This window comes from Larimichthys crocea, unplaced genomic scaffold (genome assembly GCF_000972845.2).
Source record: "Larimichthys crocea isolate SSNF unplaced genomic scaffold, L_crocea_2.0 scaffold59186, whole genome shotgun sequence".
Taxonomy (NCBI): Eukaryota; Metazoa; Chordata; class Actinopteri; family Sciaenidae; genus Larimichthys; species Larimichthys crocea.
The window spans coordinates 1-20,704 of record NW_020857745.1 but is presented as its reverse complement, the minus strand read 5'-3'; the positions used below and the strand labels follow the sequence as shown (position 1 = coordinate 20,704).

Genomic DNA, 20,704 nt, shown 5'->3' with positions numbered 1-20,704 from the left:
CAGGGTTCCGATCAACCAAACAACGCTTTTGCCTTATGTGTGGGATGTGAACAGGACAGGGAAGACCATTTATCCCGTTCTTCAGTTGTTACTATGTTATTAGTGGTGACTGGCATTTTTCCTTTGGCTCAATGACCTCTGGAAGCTACTAAAAAGTCATTGCCATCTAATCGCCACCTCCAAACCAGTGATGGAATAAGCTTGAACGACAGTCCCCTCCTGGCCCATTGTGCTCAACAAAAAACCTGGTTCTTCTGCCTGGTAACTTCAGCCTCTGCATTAGATCTTCGGACAGAACGTGGCCCGAGCTTGCCAGGGTCCAGAAAATGCATATGTTTGTATAATGTCATATCCCTTTGCGCTTCACACTACAGGAGATTGGGAAGAACACAGCCATCCTTACCGGCCCTGTATGACCACCATGTTGGAAAGAAGCTGGTTGTTGTTTTTATGAGGGGCCCTTTAACTGCTTTGTGACACGGTGTTGTTCTTTTGCATCGTGAGAGCAGGTGGTTGTCCTTTTGATGTGCAGGCACAGTGGATGAGTTTGAATAGTCCCAGACCTGCAGTGTCAAGCGCCCTCGCATTCACGCCTCATGTGACCATCACCAAGCATGCAAAGCAACTCCCTTGTCTCTCAGAAGTTGAATTGTCTCCTTGTGCCTTTTCCCATTAACTGTTTACACTCCTCCCAATGTGTGACTGTATGGAAAGCAAAGAACTCCAACTTTGCCTGACTTTTCCCAGGCTCTGCTGGGGGCTCCTCCCCCCTTTCTGACGAAGTCAGGATGTTTACAAGTGGTGGCAACAATAGTTTCCTTTTACCCTGTGTTCCAGGATAAGGACTTAACCCGGGTTGAGAGTTTTTTGTGCCCAGCCCCCACATAACAGGATCTTGGATGTCAACCGACACAGAGGATCAGAAAGAATTTTAACAGAGCTCCACAAATGCAACCAAGGCAATAAAGTGAGCTCTCTGTTGTGTTTGTTCCAATGATTCCATGAGCGATGGATCTCCACTGCTCCCTCAACCTGTATGGCAGCTTAGCAAGAATGGCTCTCATATTTGCAGGCATATCCAACTCTTGCATATACTCCAATTCCCCCATTACATTACAGCCGCCACGCAAAAACAAAGAATACGCTTGAAGTGCCTTAACATCTTCAACCTTTATGGACTGCCAGGCTAGAACCCTTTCCATATAAGCATTAGCAATTTTATATTGATTTCCAAAATGCTCTTGCAGGAGATCCTTAGCCACTACATAGCCGCGACCAGGAGCCAAGTGCTGGCAGCTACGCACCAGTTGTTGTGGCTGTCCTCTGGTAAATTGCTCCAGATAGAAAAGACAATCTGCTGCTCCTGCTTTGTCCTCCACTCCTTGCTCAAATGCTTTTATGAATGCTCTGTACTGCAAAGGGTCCCCTTCAAATGTAGGAATGTCTCTAGGTGGCAGAGATCTTGTGAATTGCTGCTGCACCAAAGCAGCTGTTATTTCGTTTTGTCTTTGCATGACGGTAAGTATGTCCTCAGATGCAATTTGATTCATGCGAGGTTGAGTGAATTGATGAGTGATTTGGGGTTGGCTGATTTCCTTGTTTAATTGAAAAGTTGTCATTTGACCTTTAAGTTGGTGTGAATTTCCCATGCTTTCCTGGTGGTCATGCATATTGTAGTGATGTTCAGAAGCCGTTTTAAAACTTGAGCCACGTTCCTTTGATCGCACATCCAGTGGTTTATTTGGATTTATTGAACACTGTTGTTGCATTGATTTCAACAATCCAGGCTGATATTCATTTGCCAAAGGATTTAACACAATCACAGACCCATTTTTCCCTTTTTTATTTTCCAGGTACGAGCCCATTGCACTTTTGGATCCTGAACCAGCACTTCTCACACCAGAGGATTGCAATACTGCCAACTTAGCATTTGTTGCAGCTATTTCCACCTCTAAGTCAAGCTGTTCTCGTTTCCTCCTCAATTGTTGCTCCTGCTCCTCCAATGCGTGCCTTTCCTTTAGAGCTGTAGCACGGGCAATAAGAGCAGCTTTATCTGCTTCAGCTTTTATGCGTGCTGAAGCGGTGCTTGATCCACCACTGGCTCTACTTCCTTTACTTGAGCGTTTGCTTCCCACATTAGAAATGCTGTCATCTGGTCTAATGTCATCCACCACCAGCCCAGTTGCATGTGCATTGTTTTCATTGTTTGTAACACCAACATTTTCTTGTATATTACTTTCAAAGTTTGAAACCCACATTTCTGCACCATGGAAACACTCATTTAAAGACAGAAATTTTGCTTTAAACCATATTTCATGTTTTTCTTGTTCATCACCTGGCATTAAACCCAACAGCTGTTCATGTATACATTTTGCATCATCACACACCACCCTTAATTCATTCAAAGCATCACAAACCATTGTTTTATCACCCTTTATGATGAGATCTTTCATTGAGTTTCGTATATTGGCGGCTTTGGTCAGCTTAGCCTTTCGTTCCGCTTGCAACCTTGAAAGTTTATCAGCAAGCACTTTTTCAGTCATTATAACCTTTCGTCCGCTTCCGGTTTCCATGGTTACGGCAGACGCCGTTTCCACACTTCCTGTTTTTTCAGTCGCTCCACAGTTCGCAACAACAAACAAAGTTCACGCAAAGTCAATCACATATTCGTGTCGGCTACCAATGCATTGGATTTATGTCCCCCTAATTGTGTGCACACAGGTCCAATGGCCATTATTGTGTAGCGCTACTCATACCTCGGCATCCGTGAGCTGGGCGCCATGCGGTGATCAGCTGATCCGATGCTCCGCTGCCTCGCCTGGCTCCGGTCTCCTCCGGATCGCTGCGGCCGTTCCTTCAGCTGCTGCCGAACTCCGCCCGAATCGCTGCGGCCCTCCGTAGCCGAACTCCACCTCAAGCCAAGACCCAGCAGCAACAGCAGCTCCTTTCAATCGTCCTCCCACGATCACCTCCTCCAGGCTTTCCTCAGCGAAGGCCCAAATGAACCACAAGGCCGACTGTTGCTTTCCCAACGAGTCCAATGGGAACCGGGTTTTTGACTAATATAGTGGCCCTTTGTCACTATACGCGCACGCTGGTGATTTTAAGGGCTTGTACGCGTGCCAGTGTAGGTGCATAACACAGCCAATGTCCAAGCAGCATTACTGATTATGTTGCATATTTATTTTGATACACACAGCCATCTCACGAGTACTCACTTTTAACAATAGAACACCTGCGGCGTTACACGCCATGGCACGGTCAAAAACCGTATAGATTCCCCAGCAAGCGCGCCTGCACTGATTACCCCACCTACCTATATAGACTCTTGCAATAGCCTAATTAGGTACTGCCACCTACTGGCACAAATGAGTACAGGTGCTGGTGCTGCTCTCCTGAGCCCTCTCCACACCTCTCTCCTGCAGCTGATGCACCACGCCCCCCTCCACAATGTCCAAACACCTTGTGAGAACTGAGAACTACAGGGTTGGCAACTTAATAATGATTACTAAGTATAAATCTTATTTAAGTATTGAAGCATCTGTCTAACTCAAACTCTTCTGTACACTATGTGTATGTGCTGTATGTCTGCCTACTTTTTAGGGTATGACATTCCTTGAGGTCACAGGCGTGTTGAGGTAAGTTCCATCTGCCTTCTATAAAGTAAATATAAATCATAAATGTTGTCTTTATCAGACATTTCCATTATTTGGACTATCCAAATTAAAAAAGAAGTTACTTAAGACACAAAACACACGCAAAACTGTGCAGGGTAATAGATGTAAACAAACTGGCAGTACATTATATAGCAATGCAGAAATATTCCAGAGATCATAAAATGTGTAAAGTTATCAACAAGTAATTGACAATATAAACGTATCTGTTTTCTACATAACTGTTTTGTTGTTCAGCATAATTTGACTAGCTCCTTCTTAACTGTGTTTTCTGCATTTGCCTTTATTCTTCCTGGATAATAACAAACTATGAAACTCATGTTATATGTGATAGTTTTTTCAAATTTCTGGATCTGTTTTTTTCTAAGGTATTTTTATCCACTTCATTAGGACCTCTCCTTCCAACCTACTGGATTACAAGACACCCTCAAGGACTCAAGGGCCATGTCCAAACCCATGGTGAAGATAGTTGGGGTGGCGTGAACTGTATGTGCTTCCCTTGTCCCGACCAGACATTTCAGCATTGCTGTGAGATGGTTGTATTTCTGTGTGTAACATTTGGACATAAAGACCAGTAACCCTCAATAAATCTTCAAAGAACTGTTTGCTGCTGTTGTTGTAGTGACAGTAGTGTAAGCTTTGGTTACTCATCAGTGTGATTATGCATCAGTATTAAAACACTATTATTTCTATTTCTAAGCACTGTGGGTAGTATATCTGAATTGTCTGATTTAGAAATCTGTTCTGGTTTCAACCAAGTTAAGGAAAAAGTTAAGTGAAATACACTACTGTACAACTACAACTTAAGACCCTTATAAAAATAACAAAACTATAGTTGTAAATTTTTATGAAAGGTAATCAGTGAAATGTTTTGTCTGTTTGTTTGTTTTTTGCAAAGATTGTGCTGTACAAAAAAAGGTCACAAATTTATGCAATTTGGGGTCTAAAGCTGTTAATGGTCAAGTATGTCAGATTTAGGGTCCTGCCATCTCATCACCATTGTAGTGCAAGTTATTTTATTTTCCAAAAAGGTATGAATACAAAATTTAGTCCTTAATATTTCATGTACTCACATATTTTGATGTTAAATACATTTTTGTACTAATGCCCCAAGTTTGAGTAAAATATTATAATTAGTCAGCTATTGGTAATTTCAGAGCGCTGTTCTCAGAATGCCCATATAATGCAGTGTGCATTTTACGTGTCAGTTGTCCACACACTTGACAGTTTACTAATGCCTTTGCCATGTGTGTTCAATATGAATGATAATAAAACACTTTGTAACATCCTCCAGCAACTTGTTTACCCCATTACTTTTACCCATATGGATAGGGAGCTTGATCAACATTAGACAAACATTCAACTGAAGACCTGAATACAAAGGTGTGGAAGAAGTAACGTTTTATTCACATAAGATCATTTAAGAACCAACGAGCATTACTTAAGAAGATATGCATACAGCTATACTAAAGCTATATGCCAGATTAGCAACAAAGAAATACTTTCTGGTACTGAATTAAGATTAGCATGAATCCCGAGAACAAGAATTTGGCACAAGGATGACAAACAACAATTAACAGCCCTTGGGTATTGCTAATATCAAACTGGCCACAAGGTGTATAATGTAAAAACTGAAAACTATCAAACTGTATTGTATAGTGCCTTCTTTAAAGGTGACAAATGAAAAATTGAAAATACAAAACTAGACCATAAAAAAGAAAAAGGAAGCTGTCGTGGAAATTCGATAAAGACTGAGAACACGATCAGTATTAAATGAGAACTTTATTCTTGGCCAAGGAGAGACAACAGTACGAGTACAAGAGTCCAAAGTCCTCTCTGCTGATAAATCATTCAACTGCTCCTTTTGTAGACAATTTCTCCCTCCCTCTCCTCTGAAGTAATAAAAGAGAGACCTAAAGGCAAAGGGGGGTTACCCCTCGTAAATATCTGCTTTACTCCCCTCTTCTACACCTCGTATCTCTGTGCTACCAACATCTCGGGGACAGAAGAAATGTCTACACCCAAACATATATAAACCCATCAGGAGGCAGTCTCCCTAGATAGGACAAAGGTTCAAACAAAGTTAAACATAAAATATAATTGTAAAACAAAGTAAGCATAAAATAGTAAAGACAGAGGTTAACAGAATTTTTCCACTACACTTCCCCCCTTTTGATTACACATTAATCAAAAAAAATAACAAAATCATTTACATCAAACAGCATGACAATTCACAAGTTTTTAAGACATCATCACATACAGATTCGCTGTTAGAAAAAGACGTGTACTATTTTTGTGAAAGAAAAGAACCCGCTTGTGTCCGATTACAAATAGATAAATAAAGAAAAATAAAAAGGGAAGAAATCATATGTACATCTCATCCTCAGACGAAGCTGAGGAACTACAATCACTAACAGGGAAAGGATCTTCCTTTAGACAAAAATTCAGCCAGCTGTGAAAGAGTGGCATACTGAACCAGTCACTGTCTCGCCTATTCCAACGATGCATCAAGGCTTTCATACAGGTCAGAGTGCATGTACAAAAAGAAATATTAATTCTAGGGTGATAAACAGGTAACAAAAGTTTGGAAAACCATTGCGATGCCCCCAGGTCCGAATCTAGAGCTCAACTATGCATATAAAGGAGGTTCCTGCCGAAGCAAGCGAGGGCCCAAACTCATCTCGAATATTCTCAAGTGCATGAATAACCAGATGTTATAATTGTCATTAGTCAGAATTAAGTCAACACATGCATCACCAGTCAAATTAAGGTTACACACAACAACACCGGTACGTGCAGTAAGATAATCTCTAGGGCCATCTCATGTTTCACGTCAACGATGAATTGTTGAGTGGTTGAAAGAAGTCTAAAGCCTTTATAGTCTGATTAGCAAAGAAGAACAATGGAAAAGTGACAGTTACCAGGTGGTCTGCCAAAAATGTCACACCAAGTACCCAGGAAAAAAATCAAAATGCAATCACACAAAGAAAACCACCGAATGCTCTCCCACAACCCAAATATCGTCTTTGAGATCAGCCATGATGATCATCCCTCGAAGTCAATCAAGTGTACTCGTGTTTTTGTGCTCTCTGGAAGGTTATTGTGTACAGTGTAATCACCGGTGCAGTAGAGCTGCTTTCTTCTATGATGTACAACGCAGCCTCGCTTTACGTGTGGACATGCATGTGTACTGCAGGCTTGGTGGGGGTTACGACTCTGTGGGGTTGGGCACCCTCTTGCAGTGGTGGCATGATCCAGTTGCTCTCTCTCCTCACCACTGTGTTGTTGTCTCCCTTCCTACCTTCTCAGACCGACCTCTTCGCAGGTCTTTGCTCACCCCCAACTCCCGCTGGATAGTGTACATTGGACTCTCGTGAGCTTTAACCTGTATTGAGCCATCCCTTTTTGTAGTCACCTGGACGGCCTGCACCTATGCAGACCAGTTTCCAGACTCCCACCATCCCAGCGATCGAGTGTGGGACCTGTGAGGGAGGGCTGCTTTAACGCTGTTAGACCACTTGAGACAACAACCAGATGCAGTCCATACGCAATCAGTTACTATGTAAGACAAACAATGGGAGTCATCCGTCCAGGACAAACCTTTTCTTCACAACATTTAGAAGTTTGCTTTGAGCGTACCATTCTCTCTCTCCACGGCTCCCCCACTCTGTGGATGATGTACACAATTGTTTTTCCAATTAATGCCTAAGAACTGTCCCACTGCCTCCACTGCAGCAATTTACAAGTGTGTGCCGTTATCACTACTGATTTCGTGATGGAATTCCCCATTGTGGAATGATTTCTGTTAACAGAGCCTTGGTGACTGCATGGCTGTTAGCGAAGCTTCCCCCACTAGACCACATATCTACATCACATAGACAATACTTCTTCCCTTTGTCTGGAGTTAGTTCTATGAAATCCATCTTAAATGATCAAATGGTTTGTCTGGTGTTGGGTGTGCTGCTGCAGGGACAGGAATACCTCTTCCTGCATGGTAGTTGCACAAATCACACAAGATTGACAATATTTCTGTGCATATGCTGCAAAACCCTTTGTAACCATTGTTGTGTTTACCTGTAACATTCCCCCTTTTGACACATGGTCTAACCCGTGTGTCAATTTAGCAAAATGAGGAAAAAGTGTTAGGTAAACAGGGCCGTCCATCCGGACCGAACCAAACCTTATCTTTGTTGAGCTCCACATGCTCTCCACTGGGTAACTCAGGAGGAAGGAAAATGAACTGAAATGCATAAGAGATTCGGGGAGTGTTCTGGAGAAAAAACAAAGCCGCGCCAGCTGAGGGAGGAGTGATGATAAATCAGCACCGCTTGGCTCAGCATCAGCTCGCGCATTGCCTTTAGATACAGATGTCGGTGTCACCTGTGTGTCGAACTTGCAAACTGCAATCTGTTTGGCAAAAGATAGTCTAATAAAGCTAAGACTTCTTCATGAGTAGATAAGCTTTTCCATCAGATTTAAGAAATTCGTGTTTCCATAGTGCGCCCAAAATCAGCACACACCAAAGGCGAGCGAGAATCTGTATAGACAGTCACTGAGCGACCTTTTGCTAGTGTGCAAGCCGCAGTGAGAGCTATCAATTCAGCGGCCTGTGCCAAATAGTTAGAGGGCAAAGAGCCCAATTGCACTATGGAGTGATCATCACATACAGCAACTTTGTTTAACCCAGACTGAGTATCTTGAAAGGCAGAACCATCAACATAACTGCATGGGGAACAGGAAGAGTTAGATCAGAATATCCAACAATTTCCCTAGAACTAAAACAGCTTCTCTGCAGCCACTACTGCCCTGAGGCACGAGCAATCCAGCAGCCACTGGGCCTAACTTAGAAGAGAAATAGGCCACGGTCTCAGCCGCCCTCCAGGTTCCTGCAAAAGAACTGATGTCATAACACATTCTTTTCACCACGTCTGAAGTAAAAGGCCTGAGTGGGCGGGAGGCCTAATGTAGGAGTTGACGCAATAAAAGCTTCAGTCAGTGAATGCCTGTGTTGCATCATGAGTCCAGGTTAAACGCTCTGAAGATGTAGACTTTACCATAATTAGGCGCTCCCAACGGGGCCTCTACTCAGCATAGTTTAGGGAAAATTGTCAACAATAAGAGCAATTCCCAAAAAAGACATTAGTTGTTTTTTTGTCAGAGGTTTGGGCAATTTTTGAATAGCTTCTACACGTTTGGGTGAGAGGGATTGCCCTCTCCTGTGATCACATGACCCAGAAAAACAACTTCCTGCTGTACAAATTGAAGTTTAGACAAACTGGCCTTATGCCATGATCAGCCAAATGCCTTAACAGAGTCACTGTATCAGCCTCACACTGCTCTTTAGTGGACTACAAATCATCAATCATTAACATACTGCAACAATGCTGTCCCGGGAGTCAGGACTAAAGGCTCTAAGCTGTCCTTAAGAGCTGCATTGTAAATAGTTGGACTCTCACAATAACCTGACACAAGAGTGAAACGTGTAGGTGGTTGCCATTAAAGGTGAAAGCAAACCAAATTGACTATCAGGGTGCACTGGCACACTGAAAAAGCATTTGAGAGATCAACCACTGAGAAAACTTAGCATCTGCAGGCACTTGTGGATAAATAGTGTAAGGATTTTGGAACATTGGGAGCACGTGGCGGTACTGCGGCTTTCAACAGCTTGAGGTCTTGTACAAATGCCCATTCAACTGGTTGGCCTTCATCCCAATCTTTTTGACGAGGAAAAAAGGTGGCGAACCGGAGAATCAGACATGGAACAATACGCCTGCTTGCAAATGGTGATTGAACACTGGAGTAATGCCATCAAACCCTTTTGTTTTAGGTTATTTGTTTTGCATGGGCGAAAGTCCAGATTTTGCGGTTATCATTACTGGCTCCCAACCCGAATTAGTCCTACATCATATTTATGACTTTGCCCACGGAATTCAGGCCACTTCCTTCAGAGCGGTCCTGCTTACATTTTCTGCTGATAGTAAGACATATTCCTTGTGTGAGAATGAGTCGTTCAGCGGCAACACTGCACAGTGCGTGTCCGTGGAAAGAAGACTGTAATGACTGTTTATATACCTGCACGCGAGAGAGTAAGTGACCAATGGGTCACTTGTACTTTGCCAGTCTTAAATATGTACACATCTTTCACAAACAACCCCAAAATCTTCCCATCTATCCTTCACGTGTTTGGAAAAAGACACGTGAGGAAAAGAATTGTGTGCATCAAAAAGTCTTTTTCTGATCTCAGTCAAACAAACAGAAAGCCCGCTCGCGTGGTCATCCCAAAAAGGGAGACCGTAGTCAGTCGGTTTTGTGTCACTTGGAGCCATGTGTGTTCATAGTCAGAGTCCGGCCAAGATTCACATGAGATGTACAATGTAATTCATGATTGGTTAGAAAATCTGTATCTGTAGAGGACACAAGCGTTCTTATTTTTTGTATCAGCTGATCAGTGGATGCAGAAGCTCTAAACTCACTGATATGCATACAACAATTGTCGGGGACATGCATAACAGCTAGTCAATTGATCAGCGGTCCGTCAGGAGGTGAGAGAACTCACCTTTAACCCGTCCGGAGTCGATATCAAACATATCCCCAATTTACACATGAGATCTCTGCCGAGCAGAATTAACAGGGCAGAGATGTGAGAATAAGAATGCATGCTTTATTTGCTCCCCCTCGGTGGGTAGTACAACGCAGAGGAGCGGGTCACTCTCTCTTTAATCGATTGGCCAGATGCTCCGACAGATTACACATTGTTACCAGTCATTTTTTGGTGTGTGGAAAATGTGGAGGCCATAATCACAGAATTTGTAGCTCCTGAATCTACCAAAAAATCACTTCAGTCCCTTCTATTGTCAACGCATATAAAGAAAAACAGTTTTAGGATCACCTGCAATTGTACATAAGTTTCAACCTGTGTGTGGTTTTTCTGTTCAAGATATCTTATAGCATTATGTACAGGAGCCATGAACATGCTGGTGTGTGTGCTCCTGGCTATCATCCTTATGTAAACATGCATGTGGCTGTGTGGTGTTTCACTTCCCTGTTCTGCAGAGCTTTTGGGTGATGTCCCCTCGCCCTTCGTCCTGTCCCTGTCAATCAGACGTGCCTGTGCTCGTGCCTGTTCATCGCGAAGCGTTCATGGGACGTCTCTAGACCAGTGTCCAATTTTGCCACACCTGTAACAGGTGTTGGGATCTTCAGAGCCTTGTCCGTGCTGACCTCCTCTCCACCTCCTTTTCCCCCGCGTCCACTCCTCTATGCCTCGTCCTCGCTGCCCCTGCATTGTTTGCCAATGCAGAATACATAGTGGGGCTGCCATGTGCCTTCTTCTTCTGTTGCTGAGTCAGTTTGTGCATGGCGTGCATGTCGCGTGGATATCATCAGTCGACATTCTTCTTTGCACCCACATATGTGCGAAAATATCATGTAACTCAGGGAGCAATACCTGTGAGGATGGAATTGCAGGGGTGGCTCTCCGATGCACCAGGCTGCTCCAGCCACTAGTTCTTTAAGGATGGCAGTCAATCTGATACATAGTCATCGAACCTGTTTCTTCTGGTTTTTGTTTGCAGCTACTATTTTAGACAATACACCTGGGAGGAAAGGCTTTCCTCAGTGCGTCACCAAGCCATGGGACGCATCTCGATATTCCATGTTTTTACATGAGCCCAATCTACTTAACAATTTTTCAACTCAGCCTGGGAATACGTTGGAGATTTTCAGCAGGTCTCCTGGCCCAGTCTCTTTGCCAGAATGCCTCGTAATTTCAACCCGGTAGGTCGGAATTCTTGACAAAAATTCAGAATTGTTCATAAATTTCATTCCTGAGTTGCATGGATCTGGCAGGTGTTCTCGCTGCCTCCTTACATCAGCGCTGTCCATGGCCGATGCACGAGGAAGGAGGACCATCCGGTCCAGCCACCTCGACCATGGGAAAGGTCGAAGCAGTCGGTGTGTCAGTCCTAGAGGCTTGTAGTCTGGTCTGCATGGTGTGGTGTTGAGGACTTGAATCCTGGGGTGACAGAAGGTGGCGGTGATGCAGGCAGCATGACATCTCCATATTCTTCCTTCTCTTCTTCTTTCACATGTTGATCTGGCCGTCGTATCCTCCCGTTGCTCCGGACACGGCAGGTGTTCGTTGAGAGGGACAGGACTCCAGGTCTGGGTTTCACCTTCAGGGCCTGCAGTTCTGTAACAGGATACACAGTGGGTGTCATTAAGAGGTGAAAGAACATAGGTGGTGGACCTTGGTTTTTCTTTTATTCTGTTTTTCACTATTCTTCTCTCTGGTAATACTCTGACACTGCAATCTCTCTCGTCCTATCAGCTTCTGCTTTCCAGTTACTCAAACACTTCCATGTTTTTCATTTCTTCTGACTCCTTATAGTCTATTTTCTTTCTAACGGTCTTATCTCTTTCATGCTCAGGGAGCCCCCCCCTTTAGGGAACCCAAATTCATTTGTCCATGCATTAAGAACATCAATACATTCAGAACCATATTTTGAGTCATAATGGTGACGATGGGGCCTCCTGGAGGAGTCAGCGACTTAGACTTTCCTATTCCCATTTTTCAATAATGGTGAGAGCTCTCTTTTATTCTCACAGCGTCCCCGAGAAGGTGATTCGTTTTAAGTCTCAATCACTCCAAAAAGACTTGTACCCAAAGTACAGAGATTGGACTCTTGCAAATCCCAGATTGGCCTTTAACCAATCTTGATCTAAGGTTGGCCTCTAACCAACCTGATCCAAGGTTGGCCTCTAACCAACCCGTCTAGTTGCCACTCGTCAAGTTTTACCCCTTCACCACACTATGCCTCTTTTCTCCATTTTTTTCCTTCTATTTTTTTCTTCTATTTTTTTTTTTCAGTCTCTTTTTTTTTTTTTGTTCTCAAGAAACTGAAAGTGTCTCACCAAATTTCTTTTTTTTTTGAGTTCGTTGAATCCCAACGCCGGCGATCACGGACAAAATGATCAGTCCTCCCGTCTCTTAATTGTTGATCGAGGTTGGAGGCCGGATTTCTTTTCTAATCCGGGGAAGCCACTCCACTGGTCACTGTCCGATGACCGTCGGGGGATCCGTTCGTGACGCCAAGTTTGTCGTGGAAATTCGATAAAGACTGAGAACACACAGTATAAATGAAAACTTTATTCTTGGCCAAGGAGAGACAACAGTACGATACAAAGAGTCGCAAAGTTCTCTCTCTCTGATAATCATTCAACTGCTCCTTTTGTAGACATTTCACCCCCTCCCTCTCCTCTGAGGTAATAAAAGAGAGACTCTAAATGCAAAGGGTTACCCTCATAAATATCTGCTTTACTCCCTTTCTACACCGTGGCTGGTACCAACATCTCTGGGACAGAGAGAAATGTCTACACTCAAACATATATCAACCCATCAGGAGGCAGTCTCCTAGATAGGACAAAGTTCATACAAAGTTAAACATAAATAATGTAAAACAAAGTAAGCATAAAATAGTAAGACAGAGGTTAAAAGAATTTTTCCACTACAAAGCCAAAATGCAATTTCATTACATAACAGCAGTGGTAAAACATGGCACTGTTCTTGCTGCTTTTGGAATCTAGGCCTTGAATTACATGAACAAAACATATTTCAGTTGCACCAGAAGAATTGTGTTGTGCAGTTTGAGAACGCTGACTTTGCTAAAGAACAGTGTGCTACTTGCTGATGAATACAGGGATGATAGTAGAAACTGGAGTTTTTGTGGCCAAAGGTGGGCTTCATTCTGCACAGCTGGAGTAAGTTCTCTTTAACTATTAAGGGCCATGCTGAAGTGCTTACTATAGGTCTTAAATACTGCAATAATGATCTCTTATTTTATCTAATCTCTACATAATTAGTTCAAACATGAAAACAGGATTAGTGTGGTGATGGCTGTGGGAATCTAGACAATGTCCATTACCCAGATGCTGCTTTCAAGAACTGCATTAAATTCTGAACGGAAATCTGGGAAGTTCTCATAGTTGTCAGAGATGTGCAGAATCTTTCCACATGTGTGCCCAATTGGTCTTCTTGTGAACTCTGTCATTTCTTCAAATTCCCTGTAGATGCTGTCTGTAACTATGAGATCAGATCCAGTGCAGAAGCGCAGAAATTTCTGCAGTTTACTTTCATCTAGCTCTCTGATAAATCTTTTGAGATGATTAGCATGTTCTGCCCTCTGGTGAAAGTTGTGATCTGCCCTTTAATTAATTCATGTTATGTTAAAAATGTTAAAAGAAAAGAAAAAAACTATTTACAGCTAAAAAAAGGTTATAATATTACGTTGCTTAAGTCGTTTCATGGTATGCTCTTATTTTGAAGGCGTCTAAGAAATACGCTAGGTATTATGGGACAGACGAGTTAAGCTCTGACGAACGATGAAAGTTTTCCTAGCGTCTTAAACTCTGTCTTGACACCCTCGTAAGCAATGGCTGTAAGTTTTGGTCATTCAGCACCTTAAAGCACAAGTTTGACTGTCTTAGATGTGTTTTCTGTTTAGGAGAAAAGTTCGTTTTTTGTATATCTGTTTTGATAGCAGTAAATGACTTTGTTAGCATTTTAGCCTATTGTGTTAGTGTGTTAATAAGAGATATTTTCTCTCTTTTGTTTACTCAGAGTGTTTCACCTGTCATGTTTGGAAATAAAGGAGCAAGGCGCTCGCTTCCTGGCTCGTGAAAAAAGAGTTTGGCTTGCTGTTTACCTATGTCAGCACCGGTCCTGGCCACATTTGCACCCTGGGCGAACGTTCGTGCGCCCCCCACGGAGAATGCGCCCTGGGCGGCCGCCCACATTGCCCATAGCTAGGACCGGCCCTGACCTATGTTTACATACTGGACGTATAACACATAGTGAGAACAGTACATAGCGACTTCCTTTTGTTTTGGAGTCAAATCAACATCAAACCTCAGCAGTTTACTGACTTTTTTGGTGGTTGGTTGCAGATCAGAGAACAACTTGGTTACTGCGGTCACGCCAGCCGTCTCTCGTTTTCGCGTGGTCACGTCAGCCGCTCCAACATTTTCAAGTGCGCCCTTATTGCCGACTTTATGGCAAATACTGGGACTGGGAAAGTCAGCACTAGCTTATTGCAGCGTGTGGACACTTCCGGTTTTCAAAATAAGACGTGGGTGTTAAACATATAAAACGTGTACAGTATTTATAAACTAGAAACTACTTTATCTTGTTGGACATTTCTTCGTTGAAACCTGATAAGCACAATGTTACAGTAAATCCTCTTTTTATATAATAAATATTATAACAAATAATACGATAGATTAACCTTGGTAAACACTAAAGCATTGTTCATTTAAGTACGTGTTTCTTGGTTTTCTCACATTTAAAGGGTGGTCATTGTTGACACGATCCACTTCTCCTTCCTGCTTCCTCTGTTTCCACCGTTCAACATCGACCCTTGTGTGTCTTGTTACAATAACAGGAGATTATTGTTTTTAATTAACCTCTTTTGGTACTCTGCAGTTCTTTTGGCTCTAGTATTATTCATTTGCGGTTGTAATAGTAAGTAAATGTGAAGGAAATTACATTAACCCAGAACAAAAATGTGAAAATATCATACCTTTTCTTGATTTTTTAGAGAGTCCTTGTGTTACTCAAAAGAGCTTGATGCCCTTTTGGTCGGTGTGAAAAAAAATCATCAATCTGTAAGCTCTTGATGGTAAAAGGATCCTTTTTCAGTCCCACGACCCACTCTCCATGATGCTGGTCTGTTATCTTTTGGTGTAATTTATATTAAGATATGTTGAATTTTTTTATAAGTGGGTTCAGTTCGTACAGGTTCTTAGTAGAATCCTCGAGGTGAATTGAACAATTAATACGGGTTATAACGGGTTGATCTCACAAATGGCCATCTGATTCTGTTTCATGGGGTGTGTGTTGTAGGTTTCATTGAATCAAGTTTATTGTTTCTTACTCTCTCACCTCTGTTCTGGTCTGCTGGCCCTGGTCTCTGGTCTGTGCGAAGATCATTGTATGTTGCCTGCTGTCATCTTCCCCGCTACTGTCAATGGGTTCCAGACCTGAAAACATTAACAAAAGTGAGTAGTAATATTCTACTGATGGATTTTGTCAACGAACATATATTGTCCTCCTTGTTCACCTTCTGTTGTGGTCTGGTCCTGGTCATTCTTTCCCCGCTAATGTCATGGGTTCCCCAGACCTGAAAACATTAAAACAAGTGAAGTAGTCATATTCTTACTGATGGATTTTGTCCTCGGCATCTATTTTCCTACTTGTTCACATTCTGTTGTGGTATGGTTCCTGGTCATCTTACAGCTAATGTCATGGTCCCAGACCTGAAAACATTAACAAATGAGTAGTCATATTCTAATGATGGATTTGTATCGGCATCTATTGTACCTACTGTTCACTTCTGTTGTGGGGTCTGTCCCTGGTCTTCTTCCCCGCTCCGTATGGGTTCCCGACCTGAAAAACACATTAACAAAAAGTGATAGACATTTCTTATACTGATGGATTTGTCACTCGACATATATTGTCCTACTTGTTCACCTTCTGTTGTGGTCTTAAGTCCTGTTCATCTTCCCCACCACTGTCATGTGTTCCCAGACCTGAAAACATTAACAAAACGTGAGTAGTCATATTTGATTTGTCATAGATTTTTATATTTAGACAAAAAATAATCTTTAATCTGTAGTTGGTTTGTGTAAAAATCACCTGGGGAACATATTCTACATACTGTATTGAACACTGAAGCCCTTCTGGTTGAATTTGACATGACAAAAAGCTCAGAAAATGCCGCTAAACAAAAACCGAAATGACCCGGAGCATGCTCATCTCGTGGACCATTTCTCTTGCCGATTTTCAGGCGAAAATTATTGTTAAAATTCACTAGTCAGTTTTTTTTTTTTAAAGAGCAGGGCTCCATGCTCCTTCTGGAAATTTTCTCCTCTCAAGTTAATTGGTATTCTTTTTGTTTGTACACAGGCTTTTGGGGCAGAAGCACGGGCAAAAAAAAAAAAGTACAGAAGAATCAAAATACTAACACTAGTGTGGACAGGGCGCCACACTAAATAAGCGCGGTGGATAACCTAGTGTGCGAGGCAACTCAACTAGAAAAATTTCGAAGAAAAGAATTTTAAGTGTTGGCAAGTGGGGGAGTGTGATCTTTCAGGTAGGACTCCTGAAAATTCTATTTATTCTTTTCTATAGCAGACATTCTTACATCTCGGAGGCGACGCCCTGTCAGTCTCCTTGGCCCTTTGATGGTGCAAAAGTGTCTTACCAAGGCTTCAAACTCTACGTTAATGATTAAAATAATAACTAAAGAATACAATAAAAATATAAATAAAATAAATAAATAAATATAACCGTGGCCTACCTTCAAGCACCTCCGTTCTTCATCCTCTCCTGTTTCGTCCATGACTTTTAATCCCACTTGATGAATTTTGGGTGACTTTTTTGAAATTCCAGATGACTTGCCATTCCAACTTCTCTGTTGTGTGTGTGTATATGTGTGTGTTATCTTATGTTTTATTAATGTTTTCAAAAGGAGCATCCCGACCTCCGATAACTGCCAGAGGGCTCTTGGGTCATTTGTCTTTTCCCTTTCCTGAAACGACCCATTGAAGTAACTCAACTCACACATGGCAATGTGGTTGAACTTCCAACCAGAATCGGTAAAGTTCGGAAGTTTCAGCTGCACTTGAGTCCAAAATCTACTGCTTGAGCACCTATTGGTGATGGTGTTTTCTCTTTATTAAGAGGCCTATAAACTTAGATAGTAAGGTTGCCCTTATTCAACATTTAGGCATTATTTCAATAGCTATTTACTGAGTGAAAGTTTTTTCACTGTTGATACCGTGTCAATTTGTTGACTGTTTCCTATATATTCCTATGTTCACAATCTGAGCTTTTCAAGTCAATCGCTTTGCAGGTCAGTGACCTATTGTTTCAGACATGTAGAACGGGATACATTAGAACCTCTGCTTATGATGACACCACTGTTTTTTTAGAGCATTATAAAACTGCATATTGTTTAGAATTTTTTATATACTCTTGCATAATGACATATGCGCTTTGACGGTCAATACTTTAGGTATGCTTGACCTTCCTTGGTCAGAATCAATGTTGAACAGTAGATCTACACACTGCTGATGAGGAACACACCTGTTTTAAAGATTTTAACACTTGTCAATTTTTTATGATGTTTTAATATATTTCATAATGTATAATGAGCTTGAGTCAAATAGTTTTGAGGTCATGTGAGACATTGACTCCAAATTCAAGTAAACAGTAGATGCTACCGCCTGTATGAGGGAACATCACCTCTCTTATCGAGAACTGTACACTTGTATATGGTTTATGTTTTTCCTTGTCATATTTCATAATTAAATCTGAGCTTTAAAAGATCAAATAGCTTCCAGGTCATTGACCTATTGGTTCAGATACTGTAAACAGCCTATGTACACACTGCTGTTATGAGACAACACTGTTTTATGTAGCTTTTAAACTTGTTCATTATTATGAATTTTATATTATTTCATAATGTAAATCATGCGCTTTGAAGCCTCATAGCTTCCAGGTCATGGACCTATCTTAACTCACAACTCAATGTTGAACAGTAGATCTCACTGCTGTATGCGACACACCTGTTTTTATAGAATCTTAACACTTGTTCAATATTGTTATGCATTTTTCATATATGTCATTAATGTAAAATCTGAGCTTTGAAGCTTCAATCGCTTTTGAGGGTTGTGCACTCTTGCGTTCAGAATCAATGTTAGAACAGTAGATCTACACCTGCTTATGAGACACACCTGTTTTTCTAGATTTTAAACTTGTCCTATGTTATGAAATTTTTTAGGATTGTAACCATTTGGCATATTTTTTTTATTTCATTTTTTTTTTTAATTATCTTCCATAATTGTACCATATGAGCACTGAAGCAGTGCGGGATATACTTGGTTCATGAGCACACTTTTTTTTTTACAATCCAACATTCTTCATATTTGAGTGTGCCTGAAATGCTCAATCTATAGTCGATCCACCCGTTATTCTTCTTCATCTTATTATTCTTACGCCGTTTGTTTTTTGTCATGCTCATCCTCCAGGTTTTTGTGCACATACACACACAGGTATCCCAAAAACGGGACCGGCTCCGGCGGGAATCGATTCTGCTATGACTTTTCCTAAGAGTTTTCGCGAATTTATTGCGAATTATTGCGAAACATTTCCCATAAGGAATGAAGGGAGCGGCCCGAAAAAAAATAATTTCGACAGACCATTTTCAACAATGAACTGCTTGGCATTCACTTTCACCGAGAGGACTTCGTTTTAAAACTTTTAAAACGTAGGTATATCCCTTATCTTCAGGGCTCCATTCACTCATCGACAGCTTTACCGTTTGTAAACTATCACATGCTCCAAGTTGAGCGGTTTTTAGTCAAAATTTCGGGGTTTTATAATGGCGTGTGTATGTGGCGAGAATGTTGTGCTAGAGTGGATGGCAATCATCAGCTAGAGTGAGGAGCAGGAGAAAAATCAGTGAAAAAATAAAATGGATTCGACTACGGTGGCCTCAATGTCCCACTAAGACATCGATTTCTACATAGAAACGTAGCAAAATTTGTTGTATCACTCATTCGCCTGCCAAAGCGTCAGACATATAGTTTTGGCTCTGTATGCGCTCATTGTCGATACTTCCCGCACAGCCTCGCCGTCTAGACTCCATATTTAAAAAAAGGAGGGAAAATTTCTGGAGAAAGGCAGAGTGTAACGTCGTTCTCTCTCTGGTCCTGCGGACACATTTCTTCATTATCGACACAAATGATATGTAAAACGATCAGGGAAGGCTTCATGTGCCTCTAGGTTAAGCTGGTTCATGATTGGAACTACGGTTTCGGCAGAAGTCCTCCTTCTTTTCGAGCGCATTCTCACACCTTTTCTCTATCTCTAAACTGACATTCTAACAGGTGCCAACCTGGCTCCCCTGATTTCGTTGGTCCCTGGTTGCTTGGGCAACCTCGTCATCTGCGTGAAGGGAGAGGGCGGGGAGGGCCACCGAACGCTGACAAGCAGCCATTTCTTAGTAGTTCTTGGCACTTAATTTGACTTGCTGTCTAAATGGCCGACAGAGGACAGCCAGAGCCAGCTGCTGTTACATGCTATAATACATGCCATATACCATTACCTAAATTACCATGCTAATGTTAACTCTAATGTTTACATGGTATATTTTACACATGCTACTGATATTGCTATGTCCATCCACCGTTAACATGCCAATGCAACATGCTATGCTAACATGTTAATGCTAAACATACTAATGTACATGCTAGGCATCAGCGTAAATGAATGCTAACATGTTAAATGCTATAATGCTAATGTTAACATGCTATTGTTAAATGCTACTGGTACTGCTAGCCCACCAGCCGCTAACAGCTTATGCTCAACATGTTAATGTGAACATGCCTAAGTTTACATGTCAATGTAACTGCTATCCAATAGCGCTAAACCTGCTAATGTTAACTGCTAATGTTAATGCTAGTCCATTCTCGTTAACATGCTAATGCTACATGCTATGCTAACATGCTAATGTTAAATGCTCCTAAAAAATGCCTAATTTTAATTGCTAGCAGTACAATGGTTTTTTGTTTTTGTTTTTGTTGTACGTTGTTTTTTGTTTTTGTTTTTGTTTTGGTGTTGGGTTTTTTTGTTTGTGTTTTGTTGTGGTTGTTGTTTTTTTTTGTTTTTTGGGTTTTTTTTTTTGGGGTTCTTTCAATTGTTAGGTTGTTGTGTTTTTTGTTTTTGTATTTTTTGTTTGTTGTTGCTTTTTTTTTGGGTTTCTTCGCTAGCTGTCGTGTCTAAATAAACATGTTAAAAATTGACTGCTGTTTGAGGTGCGCTTTTTGAATACCGACCCCCCAGCAAACCCGCCCACTCGTCCCTCTCCAAAATTTCTTTTCTAGTACTGACTTTGTGATCGTGTCAGTAATAATGTTGGGGACGCGGGGCCAGGAGTCAGGGCCCACTCAAAATTTCTTTAGAAATTTTC

At 41.7% G+C, this 20,704-nt stretch overlaps 1 protein-coding gene across 1 annotated transcript; it reads right to left on the bottom strand.

Moving 5' to 3' along the window:
* Positions 1–1,245: 1,245 nt before the first annotated feature.
* LOC113745279 (uncharacterized) lies at positions 1,246–3,470 on the bottom strand (the record flags this gene model as incomplete). Its single annotated transcript, XM_027276796.1, has 2 exons — positions 2,757–3,470; positions 1,246–2,617 (listed from the first exon to the last, which is right to left on the bottom strand). A coding segment is annotated over exon 2 (1,328 nt), but the record flags the coding sequence as incomplete, so codon positions are not given.
* Positions 3,471–20,704: the final 17,234 nt, after the last annotated feature.